The following is a 25,672-nucleotide window of genomic DNA, read 5'->3' as shown; positions in this document are numbered from 1 at the left end:
ATGATTATGAAGATATTGCATTGAACGCCACTGATGCATGAATGTGTTTGATATATATTTAAGTTTTTAATTAATATGTTTATTATTGTTACAGAATTCATTAGAAATTTATAACTATGCATATTATTATTGTTATTTAAAATAAAAAAACAAAATTATATATATACATATATGATATAACTTAATTTTAATATAATTTAACTTTAATAAATAATTTAATAAATAATAAATAATTTAACTTGTCATAATACCTAATGAATTAAAATTTTGTAAATTTATTAAAAAATTAAAAAATTAAATAATAAAAAATATAATTTTTATGTTATATATAAATAAAATTATATTTTATAATATATTCCATATGTTCAAGTGATGATTATGGAACATATATAGAACATATTATAAAATAACATAATATATAATATAATATAATTTTAACAAAAATATTTCTATATTTAAAATTATAATAATATTATGAGATTATCAATAAAATAATTAGCATTAAAGTAATATTAAAATATTAATTTTTCCGATTTTTGAAGATCAAAAAGTAATTACTTAAGAATCATATAATTTTCACAATTATTTCCGTAAATTTTATCGACATATTACCAAGCACTAAATTCAAGTCCTTTTTAAATATGTATGTCATTTAATAACTATTCTCTCCTTTATATGAATACAAATTAACGAAATCTATAACTTTGTATACGAATAAAAGATATATATCATGACATTAAACACCATATTTTTTTGAAAAATTTTATTGAAACATTATTATCTGTTCCTACATCGTCGACTGTAGCTGCTTACGGGAAACGTAACTCACTAATAGAACTGCAGACGGCGCTATCGTCGCCAACATGGCCACGTGCTAGACATGTTTACGCGAACTGCGTCATCTTTCGTATTTTTCTTGCTCGTATACCAAAGTGTTAGCCACAAGATTACGGTGCCGAGTATCGTCATGTCATGTGTGTGTGGTGACTGACAGTCATTAACGTGCTCCTCGTGGGTATGGCGAGTGCGGATGCGCCTGTACCAAGGTGCACCTGCGACGTCAGGAATTTGGCTACCTGTTCTACTGTCAATCAGGATATACCCACGAGTAGAGTCGTAAGAAGTTACAGACCACATGGAAGTCTTGCCAGGCTACTTTACGACAAACAAAAGGCAGACGAACAGCTTGAAGCATACGACAAGACTCAGGTAAATATTATCTTAACTAGGTTACATTTCTCATTCAATCACGTACATTAGACATCTAAACCGCGCGTACTCCCTTCTTCCCATCGCCGCCTGAGGTCACGTCAGTTGTTTCAGGACCGTAGATATATGTGGTACTTTTACATTTAACTTTAAAATTATGTTTTTCTTTTATTAAAAAACTTATTAAAACATAAAACATTATGTTGATAATTATAAAATTTTTTGAACTTTTTCTTGAACTTATATCAAACATATTTTCGATATACGTAAATATATACATAGTGAATATTTATCAATATCATAGGTTAAATCCTCGTTATCGCTTCACGTTATGAATTTGACCTCTCAAGTACGATACAGACTTGAACGTAGATTATGTATTGAAAGCTGAGATTTGTTTAGTGAATCAGATAAGATAGCGAAATTTCGAATGCAGCTGATTCATATGTTATTTTCGTATTATTCCACTATCTACTATGGTCCATTAGTTGTTGATCTTAATCGCGTTTAATTAAAGTAACATCGAGCAGAAATTTCTTTTTCCAAGAATTAAGAACCTCTCGAATCTGATCTCTGGTAAATTCAGAGTGGCGCACAGGACAGCAAGATAATTGAGTTGCCGGGGGAGGAAGCAGCCCCTTAGGCGAATGCAAGGGAGCGGGAGTGAAGAGAGCAGTAATAATTAGTACAATTACCGGACAAGGCCAACCACCGATTACCTTCTCCTTCCTCGAACGGCACTACTCAAGAGTTAAGAGTATACTCGGTAATTACTCGGGATATAATTATGTTCTCGATATTCTTGAAATATCCTCAAACACCGATTCTGACCATTGTTCGCGTCTTAGTTCATCCTATTTATAATAATAACCTACAGTTGCCTTTAATTTAACTTTTCTGAAAGTCACAAACGATCACGCTAGATCCGTGATCGTGTTGCATTTACGGATTACTACAGAAACTATTGGGAGGAAAAGTCTGCGAACTTGGACGTTGCACGCGGCGCTAGTTACACAACTTTCAACATACATTCTATTAATACGACAACAGTGTGTCATGGTTCGCGTTTCAACTCGTCGTTATCCATGATTGTATGTGATTATAAAGAGCGTTATAAATGATGTTAAAAAAAAGTAGGATTTTAATTTTATGATAAAAATACAAAATATAATGTCCTTGTGAGAAAAAAAATTTGTAGATCGATTACATGTGCCATATAATAAGATTGTAGAGAGTGTTTATACATTATATGCAAAATTAAATAAAAAAAATAAAAAAACTCTAAATATTTAAAATTACAAAATATATTTATTTAGTGAATGTTTTAAATTTTTAATGATGATAACTACAATGTATTTATAATATATATGAATTTTTATTTTTATCCATTATTTTAAATTATTCAGTCGAGCATTATAATCTGTTTATATAATATATAAAAATAAAATAGGTATAGAAATCATTTAAAAATAGATATAGATATCAAGAAAATGTATAATATGTACCGATATAGTAATCTTATATTGACATAGTAATTAGTATATATATATATATATATATATATATATATATATATATATATATATAAATAAAAGATTCAGAATCTCTTTACAAACTTCATTCTACACTTTTTATTCTCACTTAAAACATTTTGCATTAAAATTTGTAATGCAAAATATTCCATCATATATTATACATATTTCATATATTTTCTATCCTTAATTAATTTCTAATAATCAGCAAGAAATGCAAGAATCTTTCTGCAAATTTTATATATTTACATCTTTAACTTGCTCTCCTTAAAAATATGATTTCAAAAATGTCTTTTTCACTTCACTATATAAATAAATAATCTTATGAATTTCATTCTACACTTTCAACTTATTCTCATAAAAAACATGCCCTTTTAAACAATTTCCAATACAATTTTTATTTTTACATACATCTTTTAATCCATAAATAATCATATATATTATACATTATATATTATTACAAAACTTCTCTACAAATTTTGTTCTATATTTCCAAATTCCCCTCACTTGGCGAAAGCACTTTGGCTCAACAAAGCAATCTCAAACGGCCACATCCATGTCGTTTTACATTCGACCATAGGATAAAGGAAAAGAGAAAAATATCACACCCTTTGCGTTTTCCATTACGTATCTCACATACGTTCGAGATTCGTAAGAAGTCGACACGGCGGAGGTATATAGCTGCATGCCCCACACGCGTATTTATTCATCTAGCGGAAGAAAGAAGCTTTTATCGGTGTTTGCGAGAACCTTTCGCAGCGCGACAGAGAGCGGCAAATCGATTCGTTGGGCAGCACGCTTGAGCAGGTGCTCGCAGGAAAAGGGAAGAATCCCATTCGGTCGCGTGAAACGAGAAATTTGAAATTCGTGCGGAGGGACGCCCTCGCGAGATTTCCCTCCACTCTCCGCGCGCCCATCGAATCGAGGCGAGACGTCGCTCTTCCCCCACTCCCTGCCACCAAGTCTCGTGCCTCTATCGCCTAATATCAGCCCGAACAGTCTGAAAACTTTACTCTCAGACCGAGTGGCGTCGACTCCGGTGGTGTTTTAAGGTTTTTAAAAGACTGCTGGCACCATTCGTTTCCTCGCGGATCCTCGTGGATGAAGGGATGGGAAAGAGAAACGGGGTGAGAGGAGGATGGAAAGTAAGGCGCTGCTTTGAAATATTAAGTGACTGATGGATGAGACTCCTGAGGGGGAGAAAGAGAAAGCCCCTGCGTCTAGGCAACCACTGTCGAGATCTTTTCGTACTTTTACGCCCCCTAGCCGCGTGTCCCATTTCTTAGGAATTTCAACTCGTCTTCGCGGGGCTGGCTGTCGTCGACTCGCTTGCACAGAAGCTTGCGAAACACGCGTATCTCGAGCCGGCTCGTAATAATAATAGCAACGCTCGTGATAGTAATGTTTATTACCTTCGCGGAGTAGGGGAAGGAGGTATACTGATTGCGGGCAACTTGAGCGAGGCTAATGACGATTCGCTTTGACCATGTTAAATAGAATTTCTCTGTTTGCTTGATGAGAGAAAATGAAGGAAGAGACTTTTGCCTTCTCTCTCGAAGCTTGGACGAGATATCTTTCTTGTCTCCTTTTTTTTTTTCTTTTTTACTACAATCCATTTGCATTGCGTACATGCGGCCGATATTCTTGGTCGTTATCGTTATTACATACTACTTATTCTTAGATCATGTTTAACACAGTAGTTGTGAAGATATTTCATGAAATAAAATGAAAATTGAAAATTTTGATTTTTTACATACGATATAATGATAGAAATACTAAGATATTAATTAATGATTATTATTAAATTATTCCAAATGTACAAATATAAAATTGAAGATATAAAATTTTTTTATTCAAAGCCTTTTTTTAAGCAAATAAGTTTAAAAATTTGTTAAGTATATATGAATTTAATTATTGGATATAATTTTTTATTGGATATAAATTCCAAATGATAGAGAATTTTTATCATAATTCTAAATGTAAGATAAAAAAATATAAAATAAAATTCTTTTATGAAATAAAAAAATTTATAAAATAATTTATAAAATATAAATATATAAAAAAAAATATGAAAATTCATTTTCGAAAAAATTGAATATTATTGTTATTATAATAATTTATTACTATTGTTAACATATCATGATATATCAATTAGAAAGCTCTATACTGTATTGTTAAAATTTATAAATACAATTTTTTTTTCTTACGTAAAATTATATTTATTTGTAAATAAATGTATTAAAAAAAGAAACAAATTAAGTTCCAAAAAACAGATAAGTTATGTAAAGAAATTAAGAAAATATATATATTTCGTGATTTTCTATCCGAAATATAATAAATATTGATCGAAATTATTATAAACCAAGAGCAAAGGAAATATATATTATAATATAATTATAATACAAGATAATATGCTTATAAGAAAGATAAATATTGTATTAAATGTAAAAGAAATTATTTTTAAACTTAATAGATAAAAAATACTTTTCAAAAATTATTTTTCTTTTGTTAAAGTTTATGTTATAGTAATATGTTTTGAGATATATGCAAATTTAAACAAAATTAGCGCGATAAATTTAACTGTGACCTATATTGTCACCTATAAATGGTCAAAGATATAGTAGTAATACTTGCTATTTATATTATTTATTTATTTATATTTTTTATATTATGATTGAAATATGGATCAATGAATATTAATTATAAACAATTACAACATCAAATTTTAATTGCAAAATTTTTGGTAAAAAAAATGTCTTAAACTTTAAGAATTATTTTTTTGAGTAAAAGAATTTTTGTTTTAATATATAAATATATCTATGAAATCAGATTTACTTCATACAGTAATTTATATATTATATATTGAAAAATTTGTCATTTATAGAATAAAATCATATTCTATTTAATATTACTTTTCATAGATTTTATTTTTCATAGATTTTGTTTTATTTTGAATTTTAATTTTTTTTTTTTATTATAATATGTAGCTAACAATATTGTTTTATTTTAATTATCATAAAATGTAAAAGCAATATTGATCTAAATAAAAACAAAAAAATACCAATTTTATCAAAAGTATATAAGATATACAGATAGATTTTTAATATAAAGTATGATAAGAGATAATTTTTTAATTAGTATACGAGTAATAATATTATAGTATTATATTAGTAATACTATTAATAATAAAATAAGTAATAGTTATATTTATTCTATGTGAATTTAAGTCCTACATATAATAATAAATAAATAATAAATAAATTTAAAAATATATAATAATATCTACTTTAAATAATTAATCTTAAAGAAAAATTAACAATTGAATTCTAACTCTCATTATTATTTCTCTTTATATAATAATAATTATTCAATGTAATTATAATAATATTAATAATTCTCATTATAATTCTCAAATAATTATTCATCATTCTTTGAATGAATTCATTCAATTTAAATTAAATATAGATTTTATTTAATAAATTTTGAAAAGTTTATCTAAAATTACTTAAATATCTATCAATTATTTGAATATCTGTATTTCTAAATAAAATAATTTGTGAAATTTTAAATTACTCCCAATTAATTAAAATAAAATGCTATAAATAAATAAATCAATAAATAATAATATATAAGAAGTATCAAAATTGATGCCTTCGACTTAAAATATATCCTTTTAGAAAAAATAAGCCAATCAGAAATCAACTTCATCAGAAATCAATGTACATATGTAATTTTCAATTATATATCATTTGATCTTTGATAAAGCTAACTGCAATACTTGCGAAACATTGAAATATATTTCTTCCAAAAGGATATTTATTTATGTCTAGAACATTCAATTGTGATAATTAATTCAAAAATGTGAAGATCATAACATATATATGTTTGCATAAAAAATAATCCGCTCTAAATAAATTAGTTGACATAAAATTACATATAATAATAAATATTTTAAAAATAAATATAATAATGAATTGAATGAATGAAGGAAATATAGAAAAATTACATAAAATATTTAAAAAATTATTATTTAAATAGAATATAACCTTATTTAGCTCAAAATTTTGGAATAAAATTTGCATTTATTTTTTTGAACAAAAATAATTTTTAACTATTTGAGTATCAAATCTTATATTTTATTTGAATGAGTATAATTTTTTTCTAATCTAAAAATGTCCAAAATACAAATATTATAACTTTATATATTTATTATGTACAATAGTAATTGAAATAAGAATTGTAGCAAATATATGTTATATTGCAAAATAATTAAAATTTATTATTACTTGAACATAAACAAAACATTTTTTAAAACTACAAATTATTTATTATTTCATTAAAATAAAAAATTATTTTTAAATTTTTTCAATCTTATAATATTATTTTTCATAAATCATTCTTTATCTATTTTGAATAAAATTTTTTTACATATTTAAATATTAAACTTATGATACATCTGAATCAAAACTGAAAAAACCATGATCAATAATTCTCAAAATCGAATAATCCATCATCACTAATCAATACATAAAAAGAAATGCAAATGCCAAAAATAAATTTCTCGTATGATAAATACACAGATCGAATATATACTCGTTCATAACACGCATGACGGAGACAAAATAATGACAATGTAAATAATATCGAGCCGCGGTTATTCATGCGCAGAGAATATTGCGACGAGCAAACGAAAAGATGAACGAGAACGAAAACCAGTGACCGTTATCGTTCATGCGACGCGGAATTGTTTCGAGAGAAGAAAAGTAAACGATGATACTGCCCGCGTTTATGGCCGTGGAACAAGATCTAGGATCTTTCACAGCACTTTCACGGCTCGAATCACGGAGAAAGATGTTGTATCCGAGATAATCGTATCCCGGTGGATCTTCGTTTATCAAGTGGTATAATCGCATGCGCGCGTCGTGTGCGCGAACGTGCGTGCGCAGTGGATCGCCGGTCGAAAAACTGATTTCTGGACCGTAGATCCGCGGTCTCGATCCCCGAACAAGTTGTATTTATGTCTTTATTCGTACGCAGAATACCGGTTTCCACGGTGGTGGACAACACACAGATCCGTTTGGATTCCTCTGGTTGTACACGATACGCTTTGTCGCCGAATTTCTTGCGCATGCGGATCCCCGAGCGATGCGAGAGAGGGCCGACTCGATTTGAAATTCGCGGGGTAAAAAACCCTATGGTTCGTGGAGAGGTGAATCGGTGAAACGGAAGATTTCATTAGAGCCACTCTTTTGGTATTTCGCATTTTTGCCGATTTCTTCGACGCCGGCTCCGTGGACTTTTCGTCTCGGATGGACCGTGAAAAAGCGATGTGCTTGTCGTAAGAGATGTTAAACTTCTCGAGGGGACGAATTTATTTAGAAGTAGAAAAAGATGTGGAAGGAATATAATCTACACATTTGAGGATATAATTGGATATTGAAGTTTGTGTTATTTTTGAGAAAGGATTTTATATATTTAATTGGAAATATTTGATAGAATAGAAATATGTATGAAAGATTTTGATTTGTATTATAATAATTAGATTTCTTGACTATAATCAAAATTTAAGTAAAATTATAACGATTTTTCATGACAATTCATTAATTTTTTTTTTTTTTTTTGTTTCTATAGAGAAAGTTTTCATTTTGATATGTTTAAATGGAATTTATCCTGTAAATTTATTATGAAATTTATTTTGTAATTTTTAAAGAAACGAAGGAATTATTGTATAATAATCATGATTATAAAATGTTAATGGAGATTTAAAATATTTTTGATTGCAAATAAAAGAAAAAAATATAAATAACAAATTAATAATATACTTAACATTTTTAATAAAATTTAAAAAGACTGAAATTTTGAATTGAAATTTTAAAATGTTTATTATAGTCACAAATTTTACATATGTCATTATTGTTATATAAAATAAATTGTGATTGTTATATTTGACATTATGTGTTATGAAAATTTTTACTTTCATTATATTAATTTACTTGAACACACAGTTTCATAATTTATCTTTCTCAAAAATTACATTATCTTATATTACCATTTTCACTTATCTAATTTTAAAATATTTGTTTAATTCGTTTAATTAAAGATTTACAATATTTTATATTTCATACAAAATTTCTTAATGTTATTTGTTTGATTTTCTTATTTATATCTATTCTAAAATTCAAAAAAATTTTTTATCAAAAAAACAAAGAAAATATTTTGTATTCTTATTCATTCTTTTAACATTCGTTATATGTCTTGAAATTTATATTAAAATACTACTAAAATATACTCGATATGCTTTAAGAATAATAACATCACAATTGCAAACATTCTAAAATATTTTTTATAAAATAAATAATAAATTGAATTTTCCAATCTTAATGAATTTTATTTTAATTTCAGTATTTTTTGAATATTTGATTAGATGTGTTACATAATATTCTGCTTGTATGAAATAGTAGCTAGTACTTGATTAACTGAATTCTAACTGAGCTCTTAGCCTGAACAAGTTCCTATTGTCTGAATAATTGCTAATCTAAACGTCACTCTATGAAGGTCTAAGATATAAACAGCAATAACGTAACATTTTCATTGTTATGAATGTTTGAATCTAATAATGTATTTTATTAACTGAATAAAAAAATCATAACATAGATAAAAAAATTAAATAAACTTATAGTATCTATATATCTGCATAAAATTTGCTATTCTTCGAATTTACATAAATTGAAAAATAAAATCGTGTATAAGTTGGAATATAATAAATAAATTGTTAGTATGATATAGTAAATATAGTTATATAGTTACTACGATATTATATTTAATTATATTTAAATAAATTCATAGAATTTAAAACAAGAAGTCTAAATAATTCCAAAAAATAATTTAATTTCGATATTTAACTTCAAGACTTTGAAATCAATCAATAAACAAAAATACAACATTTTACTTTTAAAAGTAAAAATATAAATAGCTTCACGTAGCAAAATTTTTTTTAATTAAACTATCAAATAATGTGCTAATTTAAACATTGATTATTCATATATATATTCATATATCCTGTACACTTATAAGTTAAGCTTTTAAAACGTGCCTCTTCAATTTTGATCTACTTTCATAAATTAAAAGCAATTCGTTGTTATGGAGTATAAAACATAAAACGTGTCTGCTCAACAATTTCAGAGATATAAGTGGTCAAAATGATATACCTTAGCGATGTGTTAATAAAACTTGAATTCACCAAAATCACCAGTATGAAGGTGGAATAAGTGGTCTCTTAATAGATCTCGTATCGCAGGATTAAATCCGGTTTACACAATTTTCTCTTGCTAATTGATTTTTATTCGCTTATCTCTTTTAATACGAAATAACTGTTATCGCACATGCACGACGAAAATAAAAAATGGATATTTTTGTCGACGTCAGTTATTGTTAATCATTGATAAAAAAAATATTTCGTGACTTCGATACATCAAAGTAATAATACTCAAGTATAAAAAAAAGTACAAAGTATTTCGCTAAATAATTAAAAATTATTTAACACGTTCATTATATGGGGCAGATTAAAGTGAAACCGGATCTTAAGATCTTATATCTATCTATAATAATAATAAAGTAAATTTAAAATTTTGTAACTTTGATAAGTAATATTAAGCAAAATAAGTGAAATTAAAATTTTAGTAGAATCAATCATTATCAAATCTGTTAAAAAAATCTTTCGATAAGAAGATAAGAATTTTAAATTTTATCTTTTAAATGAAAAACACCTTGGTATTTAAATATTGGCGTTGATTGATCCAAAGTCTGAGGAAAACAAAAAAGGCAAACAATAATTTCAATTATATTATATAAAAAAAATTTATCTAAACACACGATTAGATCTCGAGCCGAATACAATTAAAACAATAAAATTTTACTTATAATTTCCAACGAAACCAACACCACATTTTCTTATCGCTAAAACAAAATTATCGCGCGCAAAATATTATCTTTCTCGACAAGATAAATTAGCAGTTAACATTGAAAAAGAAGAAAATAAGAAAAAGGGGGGGGAAAAAAAGGAAAAGAAAGGAGAGAAAAAGTATACTCTTATAACAACTTATACAACAGCGTGTGGACGTGGAAGAAGAAAAAGGAAAAATATTATCATATAGTACGATACGATAATCCTCGTGTACGTGTACATATACGCGAGCCGATCGATGAGGCGTAGGGGAAGAAGAAGGCCTGTCATAAAAGCCGTGGAAAACGTTGGAAATTCTTGAAAAAAAGCCGAGAAAGGGGACGATGAGACGGTCGAGCCGCACACATCGTAATTTGCAAGTTATTTTACGCGGCTATACGGATCGGATAACGAAGCCGCGGGACGGACACAGATCGTTATCGGCTCGTTCTCGAAATATTCCTTTGGGGCACCACCGGTAAGCCGTGGAACATACGGAGAGTAGATACGTAACCAGAGAGTGCTCTTCGAGCCGTTTCACGCATGATCGATCGCGTCTCGCGCCGGCCAAAGGGACTCGAAATGATTATATCGGTTCCATCGAACGTGTATACGTAATGCACGTCGTACAGTTACACCACCGGTATATATATATATATATATATATGATAGGTGTGCGTACGTGCGTGCCCTTACCATGATAACGATCCGATTCATTTTGCATCATCCGTGGATAGCGCTTGCAAATAATTTCGAATCGTTTCGATGTTGGTGAAACGATCATTCGTGAAATAGTTATAGCTCTTTCCGCCCAGGAAAGACTATACTGTGTATAGTCGGGATAGATAGTTGATTGCGATTGGTTTAGGCATTGGTTAGCTAGGGATGGCTCGTGGTACTGATTTTAAAATTTTATGGCAAGATGGGCGTTCTCCCCGGTTTTATTACGAATTTATTTGGTTGGATTAGAAGATGTTCGGAAATGTGTGTTATTATTTCGGTTTGTTGTGCTTTGCGGTAATAGAGGGGAATATTTATATCTTGGTTTTTGCTCGTCGCAATTATTTGGTTATACGGGTATTTTATTATTTTATACTACGTGTTATGTGTGGAAGTATGCGTATAATTGTAATGTTGTTGTACAGAGACCACTAGGGAAAAATATGACGAGTCATATTTTTTATTTCGTTAATAATCGTAAAGGCAAATAACTTTGAAATTCAATATTTTTTTTTTTTTTTTTAAGAAATTTCGTATTATGAAACATGTCTTTTTATTATTTTAAATATATTCTCTTGAACATTCTCTTTCGTTGTGGTTGAAATTTTTTTTATGAAATTTTATGTTTGTCGCCTATTATTAACGAAAAACTCATGCTTTTTTGATGCTTTTAGTCACCAAGTCAAACATCAAAATCAGAAAATTAATAAAAATTATTATTTTTTTTTTTGTGTTAAAAAACTGCATCATTTATATTCCAAGCAAAATTTCATTCCTTCAAAGAAATTCTTATTTTTATTGGTAAATCTTTTAAATATTTGGTTGAACGAATATTTTCGAAAACCTATGATAAGTAAAAAATATAAATAGCCGTAAAATCATTAAAAGGATTAAATAAATAGAAAAATATAATTTGTTTTTGTGCCAATTAATACGATGCAATCTATAAACGTGATAAGCACAGCATATTGTTCGTTTATTTCCACGAAAGTATGATCTCAAAAATCGTGGATCATGTCGGCAGCCTCGAGGATTTAGGAAACTCGAATTGCCTCCCTTTTCGCGTAAACGAACTGATATTCTAGGCGCGGCCAGCTTCGTTAGCCGATCATCGATCTCGATAGAGAAGCTTCTCACGGTTAGTTACACCGACACTTTCTGCACATTGCTGCTCTTCCAAACAAGTCTTTCCGACCCGAAATGCTCACGGCGTGAATCTTCTAAAAAGAAAGCACACTTTTCTTATTTTCGTGCCTCCATCTTTCGTCATTTTGAAAATTAGATTCTCGCGCTGAATTTTAGAAAATTTGACGAAAGTTTTCTTAGCCGGCGCGAGAAGTCGATATTGATATTCGAAAGAAAATATATGAGTGATTGGATATTGTTATCTATGAATGTGAATTTTTGCCTAGTTTTTTTATTTAGCGAGTTTTCTAATTTAACAGGATGTTAATGTATTACTGGAATCTCTTGGTGAATATAATAAACCTTTTTCCAAATTTTTTCCATTTTTTAATCGATAATTCGAGACTTCGTACATATCATAAAACTTAATATACTAAATAAAAGTAGTAGCAAGAAGAATTCACATTCTTACCTCACTTATAATTTAATAAATTAATATCCTGTATGTTTTGATCTCTGATCTAGAATTTTAGATCCATCAAAAATATCCTATGAATATATTAACACTTTGTATAGCAAAAACAATTACTTTCTTATTCTAAAATACCATAACAAGAAGCGCGCGATTCTGTTTGAAAATTCGTTCGTCGATACTTCAGATAAAATAAAAAAAATTTCTGAAATATCGATCGAGTCGGATCAACAGACTAACATACAATCGAAACGAAGACAAAAATTCGTAGCATTTGCATCGAGTTAATCTCGGGGACGTATCGTGATTCCTGTGAAATCACGTGTAAACGTTCAGAAACGTGTAAAGATGGCGTCGATTTTCTCCCACGGCGCCAATATAACGCCCGTTGGCTCGCGCCCGCCACCGCAGCCGCCGCCCGGAGTAATAACATAATGGCACAGGAAGAGAATGCGTTTGACTCGCGATCCAACACGGCCGTGGAATCCGAACAGCCCCCTTGTACCGACCGAGCAAACATCCCTAGTATTCCTCGCGGTAAGCATAAACTGTTCCACGCCGTTGTTTATCGTTCGCAGTTTTACGCGTACTTTGGAGGCCCTTCTCTTCGATCCTTGAATACTGGAGAGATTTCCAGAAAAAGGAACTCGAACAGAGGCGAGAGACGAAAGAAACGTGCCGGTGATGGGAGGAGACGGATAGAGAGGAAAGAGAGACAAAAATTCGTGATCTCGTGATTCGATCTACGCTTGGCAGAACTCCGTTTTATTGGACGAATGCCGGATAACCGAGGGCAGAAATGATCCGATGTAATCGGTAGATACGGAGACAATGTATGTTGTATACGTACTTGTTCACACTAGGAATTGGATTTTCGTGGATAATAATAAGACGTGGTGAAATATTTTGATAGAGATAGTGTATAGTGTTTGATATATTTTGATTATTAGTTTTAGGAACTATAGAATAGATGTGTAAAAAAGAGGTGGGATTGAGATTAATTGTGTTCAATTGTGTGTAAGTCAGTTGTTTAAAAATTAGAAATTGAAAAAGAAACGAGAAATATTTGTTAAAAATATTTCACGAAATTGTGTAATTTCATTCATATCCATTTTAATAAGTACATAATAAATATTAATTAATCAAATATTATTGAAATAAAGAAGATTTTCTTTTTTACTTAGTTAATTTTATTCATTTTTTATATTGTTCAGAAAGAAATAATGAACATAGAAAAATAATTGATAGATAACAAACAATAGATATACTTTTAAAACTTATTAAAAACTTTTAAATCATCATTAAACGGATCATTTACTTTATTTACTACAAAGAGGAAAAACAGAATATTGTATATATGACAAATACTATAATTGAATTTAATTTTTTTAACATTGTGAATAGCAAAAAAAGTAAAAATTTCTAAAAATTTAATATATTTTCGTTACTGATATTTTCTTCCACAATCCTAAATTTTATAATCTAGATCCAATTAAATAATTACATAAATTGCAAAATTTTATTGAAAATATTAATTATCATATTTCTTATTATATTCTGAGTTCAAAAAAATAATGAAGATGATATCGTACGATAAACTATTACATTTTTTTAAAATAAATACAAAATTTAAGACTAAAATTTATCATATTATATAATCAAAATTGCATATAACAAATAAATTATAAAAAATTATGGAAATAAATAGAATTAAATTTTAAAAAAAATATATATTTATTATTATTCATAACATGTTCAAAAATGTATCATTTTATTATAAACTTATAAACGAAAAAGTGTATATTTTTAGTTCTCTTTATATTTTTTTTCAATTGAAAAAATCAATTAAGAAAAATCTCATTTTCAAAAATTCTTAAAACAAAGATTTTATATATTAGCATTAAAATTGCTATATTATATTATATAATATATATTTTAGATTAAATATATATTATAAATATCAAATAAAAAATTGAACAATTATATTTAACATCAAAAAAATATTTAAACAAGTATCTACATATTCAACAACTGTAAGCAAGACAATAAAAAATGTCGTAACCTTGAAATACTCCCATTGACGAGAAGTAGCGCTAAGTTTACGTTTCACAAGTTTTCCTATGCGCTATAGTATACTGTCATAAAGAGACACATAACCATTTCGGACAAGTGTGTTGAACACAAGTCTCGCACGATGAGCTAGAGAGACTTCATGAACTCGAATTGTGACATAAAACTATATTTTTTTTTAACATAAATTCTGATTATCAAGCACGTTTATCGCATTGTTTTTTATGTTTATTTTTCTGCTTCTGCGAGCATATTTTACATTAAAACACTTGTTTAAGATTCTTCATATAATTTAAAATTTTAATTTAAATTATGAATAAATTAAAAAAAAAAAATAGAAAAAAATATAGAATTTTTCGTTTTATGACATACAATTAGATAAATGAACTATTTAATAAAAATAATTTATTTTTATCGGAAAATTTAATGAATATATGTATAAAACAAATATAATTAAAAAATAACTGAAATATAGATTTACATTAAAAATATAGATTTTTTAAAATTTTAAATTATATTAACCTGCAATCGTAAAAACAAACATGCAGTTATAAATATTTCTTTTCGTTCTTTTACAGTAATAAATTTGTTATTACTCGTCTTAAAATAAAAAATAAAATATTTTGACTCGACAATATCATGTGAAAAATAATATAAGATCATGATCGTGTAAAAATTGTTCAGATATAATAGTTTTTCAATCATCGTTATCGTTCCAAAGTGTGTTACTCTCGACACCTAATTACTGCTATAATTCACTTTTATTTCATTCTATTCGCAAATGCGTGCATCATTGTAGAAAGATCGAGTCTCCATCCGTATCGTTTGTCGGTGCAACGCGAGACGTTGATTTAGATGAGCGTGATTTCCGAGTTGGCTACTTGTTGTCCGAGTCATGGATGGCGATTGGTGCGTGCACTAGTCTGTACGAAAGGTGCGCGAATCTGATTCCCTTTTGCTCCTTCTCTTTCAACCGATTCGTCCCATCTCTGTCCTCCATCGCTGCTGAAAGTCGCCACTAATGGCACAAAGAGGAATGCTGTCCGGCTGTGCGCGACCACGAAGTCGGTAGCCATTTGTAATTCGTCGAGAAAAAAATCGCGAAAAAGTCGAATTAAAGCGTATTGGAAGGCTGGCTACCTGCAATTAGCGATGCATACTATAATTAAAAACGTATATCGCTCCTGGTTCGTTCCCTTTTCTCTCCTTTCGGTTGCTGATTTTCAAATTCTTTTTCCACTGCTTCGTGTTTATTACTATTCCAATTCAATTACCAGGGAAATGTTCCTCGAAAGTTCATCAAAATAATGATATCGAGTCACATGATTCGTTGCTTCGACAGATGTAGAGATATTTTTTGAATATTTTTCTTTTCTTCTGTGTTTCTTCTGATTAATTTAATTAAAGTGTTGGTTTGGGATGAGTAATTCAAATGGATTTAGATAATTTAGTTTGTTAAAATATTTGAAATATTTTTATAAAATAATTAAAGATATAAAATTTAAACATAATTTTGAATAGTTTTAAATTTTAATTAAAACTATTTTATTCTAATTCTAAGAATGAAAAGAAGATTCAATTTTAACTCAAGAATCTATTAATGATTAATTTCTTTGTAAATAAAAAATAAGTAAATAAAAAGTACATATTTTTAATATTTTGCTTTTGAAAAGAAAAATTCCATACGAAACAAAAATCAAGTAAATAATCGAACGTTAAATTAAATTAAATACAATCAGAGATGGAATAATTTTAAATTTCGAAAATTTAAAAATTTTAGAGTTTCGAGAATCGTGGAATTAAAATCAAATAAAAACTTGATAAAATACTTTCAAAATACTTATATTCTCTTATATAGACACATTGTGTCGCTGCCAAAACGATACAAATGGCAAAACCGAAAGTTGAGACGAGAAGGAAATAAGAAAAATAGGAAATCAAAGATGCCTGAGTGCCCGACGATGACAGAGTCGACAGAATATTACAGAGGTTTGCCGGGAGTTAATTCCCCAGAGCCGAGAAGGGACTGTTTTAATTAGAGAATCTAATTGATGGCCGCGTACGGCGTGGCTGCCGAGCAATCCATAAACGACTTCTTAGGGCCGCGCACCTGGGCGCACCACGGCGTTAATTACTCTCCTTCTGTGGCCTGGTCCTTCCATCCCACCATTCTCCATCCTCCTTCGCCGCTCTCCTCCGTTTTTTCAAGGTCTCTTAACTTGCGAGCCTGAGAGAAGCACGGGGAATAATAGGGTGGGAGACCAAGAGCGAAATAAAAAAATAAAAAATAAAAACAGAAATAAGAAAAAAACGGGCAGAGAAAAAAGAAAGAGAGAAGGGGAAAAACGAACGAATTGCCGTGCGAGGAAAAAAGAAAGAGGGAGAGAGAGAGAGAGAGAGGGAGGAAGGGAGAGATAGATAGAAAAAGGTAAGAGAGAAATATGCGGAAGGGGGGAGACAAGGTGAGGGAGAGAAAGCAACAAGTGTCCCCCGTCGCGAGGCGCAAAAGCATTCCTAATTACGCCCCTGCCCTTGGAGCGAAACGAGACAAAAACCGCGTTGATTACATTTTCGTATAATTTCATCGGTCGGCGCCCGCCATTAAGAGCCACCACCGCGCGCAAATTAGATCGATTCCTTAATGCCCCGGCCCGCGTAATTGGTTCTCATTCTCGGAAGCTGACGGTGAAATCGGATATCTGTCGTGTAGTACCACGTTGAACCGCGCCGCTGCCGGCGTTGCTGTTGCTGATGGTGATAGTGGTGGTGGTGGTTAGTGGTAGTCGGTGGTGGAGGACCGGTCAACGGTAATTGCTTCTCCGACTGTTTTGCGGTTCCGCACCGAAACCGTTCGCCGGAATATCGTTAATGTCGCGATACGCGGCTCCGATAATGAAGCGAGAAACACTTTTTGCCGGACACCTTGCGGGATGTTAATGAATCGGAAGGAGGCCGCGGCTCTTATTCCAACGCATTAACCCACCGCGAAATTTTGCGGAGGCCGCGGTCGCGGAACGTGATGCGTATCGTGATTGCCTGCGAAATTGAAAATATTTTCGCCCGATACACAGCCGAATCTCGGCCGATTCGAATTATGTATTTTGCCTCGGTGTGGACACGGTGCGAGCAAACGTGATTCGGGATTATAATATCCCGGAGCGGACAATCACGTGACGACAATGTAGAGAGAATGTTTATGCGCTTGTACGATGTTTTGCACGTTGAGATAAGACTTATAAATAAGCACGATGGTATTTTGTTCGCTTGTATAGCGATATATCGAGAATTTTGCAAGAGGAGGAGGAGGAGGAGGAAAGGCAGATTTATAAAAGATCATTTATAGAATTGTTGGTTCGATTTGCAGAGAATTTTTGTGGGATAATTAGTTTTAATTTGCTGAAATAATAAAAGAAATGATTTGTTTTTTTCTTGTTAATAATAAGAATGATTAATTTAGTGTTATTGTATTAATAAAATAATAAACGATAAGAGAGACAAAGGTAATCTGGGTTTTTCTTGCATAAAACAATTCCAAATTTATAATGATTGGTTAGAAATGGCGATTAAAATTTTTCAAAAAATAATTTTTTCAATGAAAAATCATCTTAACTTTTTTTAAAATTTATAATTTTGTAACTCGTGTTAGTATAAAACGATAAAATTATTTTCATCATTTGGAATCAATAATAATATCAATAAATCAATAAATAATATAACAAATCTTCAAAAGTATGGAAATCGATTTAGAATATTTGATTTTTTTAAAAATTACGTGTACGATAAACGAAAAGTAATCGTAAAATATTAAATTATATCGATTGTTAAAAAATTCCTTTGATCCACACATTATTAAAATTAGTAACAGAGCTTTTAAATTATTACTACAAATATATAAATTCTTTTTGTTACAGTGGTACAAAGTAGATAGAACGAAGATCCGGGAAGATTTGCTCCGTTTATGGATTCCTCTTGGTGCAGGATTCCACCATGATCAACCTGATAAAACCGCCGAAATCTTCCTAATGAAATCCATTGAGAGGTCGGATTCCTTACCATTGCAAGCCTGGCATTCTTTAGCAAGATCTGCTTTATCGTGGTTCATCAGCCGCACTTCTATAAATGGGTAAGTAATATATGATATAAAACATATATTTTAATGCATGATAAATATTAATATTTAATTTTTATTATATATCATTATTGTTTTTTTATTATTAAATTAAAAATATCTTATTAATCTTATTTAAATTGGTATAATATTAATTTTGAAATTAATGAAATATTAATGGAGAAATTGGGGGAATATAAAAAAGGATATAACAATTATAGTTATCATAATTAATTTGTATTGATTTATATGCACATTTTTAAGTAAATCAAGCACATCATAAGTAAACATTAATAGCACAATTATTTTCAAATAAATTATTGCCATTATTCTTAGAAAAAAAGAATTATCTATTTCAAAATATCCAGTTTTATTATAGTTTTGTTTTCAATTGTTCTTTAATTCTAAAAGATAATCCTCACTTTATGAAAAATCTATACAACCACGTGAATATTATGCTATCTACAAATATTCATTTGCAAATCGAATTAATTTAGTCCATATTCTAACATATTATTATATCGAATAAAAATTATTAAAATCCATTAAATGTACTAAATGTCCCAAGCTTTTGGATCAAACATCGTTTTAAAACAAGAGAAAATAAAAGGAATTTCATTCGAAAGAAAATAGCTATCAAATGATATTTATATTATATTCCATTTTTTTCAATAGATTCTTTTCAATAATTCAATACCTAAAAATTACACATGATTCACAAACCATTGATAATACAGCTAGACTATCTGTGGATTAATTTAAACATAGATACGTAAATTCATAAAAATTAATACTTTTCTCGACGATCAAAAAATTATCTTCGACAGTTATTAAACCCTAACGCAACAGCCACAAGAGAAAATATCCATAGATCCCGATCTCTCTCTGAAATATCTCTCTAACAATTACAAAAATTACGCAATAAAAAAAGAAATATCAACCAACTTGCAAAATCAGAAAAGATTGCTTTTCAACATCCGTTAAAGATTAAAACCTATCTAACTCGAACGAATTTCTCCTCGCACAACCGGAAGGAATTGAAAAGGATCCATCCAAATATCCACAGATCCCGATCTTTACGAATCTCTCTACATCGTAGAGGCAAGGCCTCGGCCTTGCTAAGGCAGATCGTTTGCGAGGTGATGAAAGGAGGCTTTCCCTTCTCGCCGGTTAATTAATAACCACGCAGATACGATCTCCGCCTATCTAGCTGTCCGATGAGGCTCGACAACCTGGTGGCAAAGCCACCTCTCCCGGTTGTGCCGGGTCGGCTCGTGAGGTGGGTCCCTTCTCGGGCCGTCAGACGAAGATAGAGCGGCGGGAAGAAGGTCGAAAACCGACAGAGACAGCCTTCCAAAGGGGTACTCCCTGTTAGAGGGAGAGGTTATTGATGACCAGCTTTGTTTGCCCCCCGAACCGTTTATTAAAATCCAACGCGGGTGATTAACCTCTCTCCCGAGTTGTGCGTCGTCCTGCCAGCTACCAGGCGAAACACCTCCGCGTCCGTTACACCGTCCGTGTATATATGGGATTGACCGAGGAACCGTTTATTAAAATCCAGCACGGTTATCCGCGTGGCTACTAGGCGGGCCTCTCGCTTCGTGAATTAGAATGATGCACAGATCTCTCTCTCTCTCTCTCTCTCTCTCTCTCTCTCTCTCTCTCTCTCTCTCTCTCTCTCTCTCTCTCTCTCTCTCTCTCTATCTTCTTTCTTTTTTTTTCGATCTTTTGCTCTGGCCACACTGGATTGAGCAATTAACGCATTGGGAATGATTCGGAACGGGATAAATTCTTCGGGCAAAATATGAATTCCCTTTTGCGGGGGATTTTATTGATCGTAAATGGAAGAACGATGTATCGTTTTGTTGCAGTGTTTCCCAGTGTTTGTGAGTCGTGAAAAAGTGTCGTGAAGTTTTTTTCTCGTGATTATTTATATATTTGCGAGACATCTTCGAAGATGTCGGTTGAAATTTATTTATTAAGTTGTGAGATATTTAAGTTCGTGTTGTGACGAAGAGAGAGGGAAATAAGAAGTATCTAATATCATTTAATTTGTTGAATAGATAGGATTATGGAGATTTTGGAGTTGTATTATTATTTGTGATATTATTTACAAAAACTTTTATAATACAAAAAATGTAAATTGGTTCCTGTAAAAAATTTTCAAAATTTGATATTAATATTGATGATATATTAAAATTATTAAAATATCTAGTGATTTAATAGTTTAGGGAATTAAGGAATGTTAAATAATTTTCGAAAAAAAATTCGTAATGTCGAGTTTGAATTTAGGAAGAATATTATTTGTCAGGTGAAACAAGGGAAATAACTAACCAAATATAATATTCCACGTTCCAAATTGCATTCCCTTATCGGTTGGCCCTGTGCCGTATAATATCAAGATAACCTTCGTTTATATACGAAAAATAGTAATTCGACGATATCAGATAATTTTCCTTATGTTCAACCTCTTAACTTTCATAATCTCGCATTTGAGGTTATTTTGAAAATGGAATCGTATTATTTCCTTCGAAATTTTTCACGTTCAATCATTACAAATCTATATACCAATTATTAACAATATTTAAATTTTTGAATTTTAATTTGTATTAAGATTGATAATTATTATTTATTTTTGTTTATTATTTGTTACTTAATATATATTATTCATCATTTATTATTTGCAACAAAAGAAAAATCTATAGAAAATATTTATTGTTTACAAAAAAAAAGAAGATTAATTTTTTTCATTGAATTCATAAATTTGCAAAATTTAACCATTTGATAATTATTAATTAAATTTATACACATTTAATAATGTTTGATAAAAAAAATTATAGATAATAAAAATTCTCTTTAAATAAAAATTCATTTTTCAATGAAAAATTAATAATTTTACAAATCAAAATTATCGAAAATTAACAATATTAAATTATAATAAAAGAATTTATGTCTGATTTATTTACTTTCATTTATTTTTTCTCAAGACAATACTTTTTCTCAGAATTGGATCGATGCACGGTACATGATCGATATGCACAGTAGCCTAATGCAATAATATTAGACACGAGTTTATTTTGTCGCGATTAATAATCGATAATCCGTATTTTATTAATTTCCAAAAAAACATCATATAGCATTTTTAAACTAAATTATTTAAGCGAAATTATTATTGTTAAAATTCCAATACAAATAGTTGCATAATATTAAAATTCAACAAATACCAAATTGTTCATGAAAAATTTATTTATAATAATGAATGATAAAAGAAAGATTTGAATTTTGTTTTAATTTCAAAGTTGCATTTAATCTTTCTAATGAATACAGACTAAAATAACATTTATTTTCATTAAACTTTGTAAAAGTTTAAATATATATATATATATGGAATATTGTTTTAATTCTATTAAAATATGAATTTTTATAGATATTCGCAAATTTATTATCAAATAATTTTTTGGATAAATATACTATCTATTATAATCATCTGATCAGTATATTACTCGTTAAAATTGTCGTAAAAGTTAAAAAATAATTGTTGAATACATCAAATTGTGGATTCCTTATTTATTTTCAATTTTAATTTTTATATTATTTTTTTTTTTTTCAAAATTCAAAATTTCATGCGAAATGAAAGCATTCCAAATGTAGTTGATATTCTAAAAAAATGAAGACTTTCGAAATGTCTTCATCGATACAATACTTACATATCTCTTCTTAAAAGAATCATTTTTAAATATGCTTTATTTCTTAAAAACATATTTTTATAAAACAACTTTTATAAAAATAATTTTATCATCTTCTATATTTATGTTTAAACTGAATATTTAAACGTAAAAAGTGATAAACTTTAAAAAAACAACTGAAAATAATTTTTATAATTATGATTTGAAAACATAGATTAAACGATATTTCACAATTACAAATTTGTTATTTCATTATTAGATATTAAATAAAAAGTACTAATACGAGTTGAAAAATCATTAAAATCAAAATTTTATTTAGATTGAACAATTATTATTTGTTATTGGATTGAATCTTATGAAACAATTTAGATATCAAAATTGATTTGGATTTATAAAATTGGCTCATATATGTTAATAATGATATGTTATCGCAGCTTAAATAATAATTAACAACCATCGTCCTTCACCTTTCATTATAAGAGTATTCATAAGAGAAAATTCTCTAAAAAAAAAAAAAAGTCTCTAAACTAGGATTGAGAAGAACGATGGAGGAGTCACCTGGATGATGTTCACGTGACATTACAACGCAGTCCTGCTGAGAATATTAATTACATTTCCCCCATGGGTGATCCTCTGTATATCTTGGTAGCTCCCAGCTTTGAAAGCCATACTCTTTTTCGCTCGTCTCACAAATTAATCATAATTAGCGGTGAGATGTCCTCCATTCGTTATCAAGAGAGATACATGAGAAGAGGAGACTTCGTGCGAAGGAAAGGCAGAAATGGCGATGAAAAAAAAGAGCTGATGGATATTAGTAAGGTTAAAACAGATGATGAGGATGAAGAAAGGAGAAAAAGAAAGAGAAGGAGAAACGAAAGTGATCAATTGATCGAAACATCTTTTATAACAACAATCTTATTTTCCTTTATATAAACATAATTATTATATTAAATTATTTCATGAGTGACGACTTTTTTAAAAATTTTTAAAAATTTTCAATAAAAAACAATATATATAATACTTACGTTTTAATCTATAATTTGTTTCTTTATTTTAAAATTCCATTTTCTTTTTAATGTAATTAAAATACTAATTTTAATATTAATTTAAATTAATTTGTTATTATTAATTTAATTTACAATTTCGCAAATTTAAAAAGTTTTGTAATGAAAAATAATTTGATTAACTGGTCGATATAATGAATCTAATAATATTAATATACATTTTCATGTATATTCGCAATTATTTCTATATCAACAAGACAAAGATATTAAAAATTAAGATTGCTTATCTTTCCTCTAAACATGAACACCTTTATTTAACGAAATTACAAATTTTCCCGAATTCTTCTCGATACTCCTCCACCGTTATCCAAAGAATCGTTTAATCTCGATATTATCCTATAAACCGTGGTAAACGAATACGTAGTATCGAATCGAGACCCACGAAGGTTATAAAAGCGAAACATTCAATTAGACCTTTCGTTCATCGCGAATCGTCGCTCATCCGCGTTTCCCTCGTTCGCGGAAGGTATCAAAAGTGGCAGTATAAACAGGTCGAAGACACGCATCCACGGGAATCGCGAATGGAATACCTATATTAGAACTTGAAACTTGTAATAGAACGGGCTATAATTATTCCATGTTCCGCGGAATAAGCCTACCCGTAACAACCGAATTTGCATCTGGATACAATCGAGGATCCGTGAAAATAACAGAAACTCGGTGGTTGAAGAGGAACATTTCCGGCGGACAATTAGAAATAATGGGTGTTCGGCGTCGACGTACCAATCATTGTTAATTGACATCGGAGGAGCTGCGAAACGATTTGTTCGACGTGAGGCCCCTGCTGGATTCCCCTTGGTTCCTCGAAAATTGCGCGCAATTTCGTTCGGGAAAATAAAATTAAGAGGGCGTTGAAGATTTAAAAAATCCACGTCTGAATCCTCCTCCTCGTAGAGCGAGCAGCGATATTCAATGTGCTGCGCATAGGGACTCATATTTTTATAAAAAAAAAAAAAGCTGTTAGTAAAGTAAAAATAGTAGAAACAAAATTAGAAAATAAAATTAAGAATAATTCATGAATAAAAAGAAATAATTATTTGATTGAAAAAACTCGTTTTAAGTCATGTATATAATCCGCTATGTGTATAATTCATCGTGTAAAGATTAATATGAAGAAATAAATAAATAACATTTTAAAAAGATTTTCCAAAAAGAATATATAATGAAATTTTCTTCTCTCATATCATTGAATGCATAATCATTTATATATAACAATAATGGAGAAAATAATTATTTTATCGTTCTTTTGAAGCAAAAATAAAATAATAATAATAATAAATCATCCTATGAGTAATATTGTTTTAGAAGCTCAAATTTAATTATAAAGGAAAAACATGGATTTTTAAACAAATAATATTTAACTTTGATAAACATACAACTTATATAAATCGAAAGAAATTTTTTAATACCATACATAATTCCTGATTACATATATATATATATATATAATAAATATATTAATATGTAAAATTTTATTAAATTATTTACTCTTTCCTATTATTGCAATAATAAATATATAATATGCTATATATCGAAATTAATCATTCAGTTAAAAATATAATAAACATAGTCGAGAAGAGAGGAGTGAAAAACATTTACTCGGCTGTAACAAAGTGAAATAAATCTAAATTTTGAAATTAGAACGCATTAGCTAGTTTTTCCTGATAAGCTTCGGTGATACATAAAATTTTAGAATGATATCTGTCAGAAGATAATCTAGGAAAAGGGTTATTTAATTTCGTGC

At 29.3% G+C, this 25,672-nt stretch overlaps 1 protein-coding gene across 2 annotated transcripts in view; it reads left to right on the top strand.

The window, feature by feature from the left end:
• Nucleotides 1-842: 842 nt before the first annotated feature.
• LOC108000112 (uncharacterized) overlaps nt 843-25,672 on the top strand; it is a 56,702-nt gene continuing 31,872 nt past the window's right edge. For both annotated transcript variants that reach the window (XM_017060291.3, XM_028667819.2), the window contains exons 1-2: nt 843-1,209; nt 18,982-19,193. In XM_017060291.3, the coding sequence (XP_016915780.2) occupies nt 1,018-1,209; nt 18,982-19,193 (404 nt within the window). In that variant the 5' untranslated portion in view covers nt 843-1,017. The remainder of the gene's footprint in view (nt 1,210-18,981; nt 19,194-25,672) is intronic.

Source organism: Apis cerana, linkage group LG11 (assembly GCF_029169275.1).
Source record: "Apis cerana isolate GH-2021 linkage group LG11, AcerK_1.0, whole genome shotgun sequence".
Lineage (NCBI taxonomy): Eukaryota > Metazoa > Arthropoda > Insecta > Hymenoptera > Apidae > Apis > Apis cerana.
The sequence above is the reverse complement of the archived record's forward strand: the minus strand, read 5'-3'. Positions and strand labels throughout refer to the sequence as shown.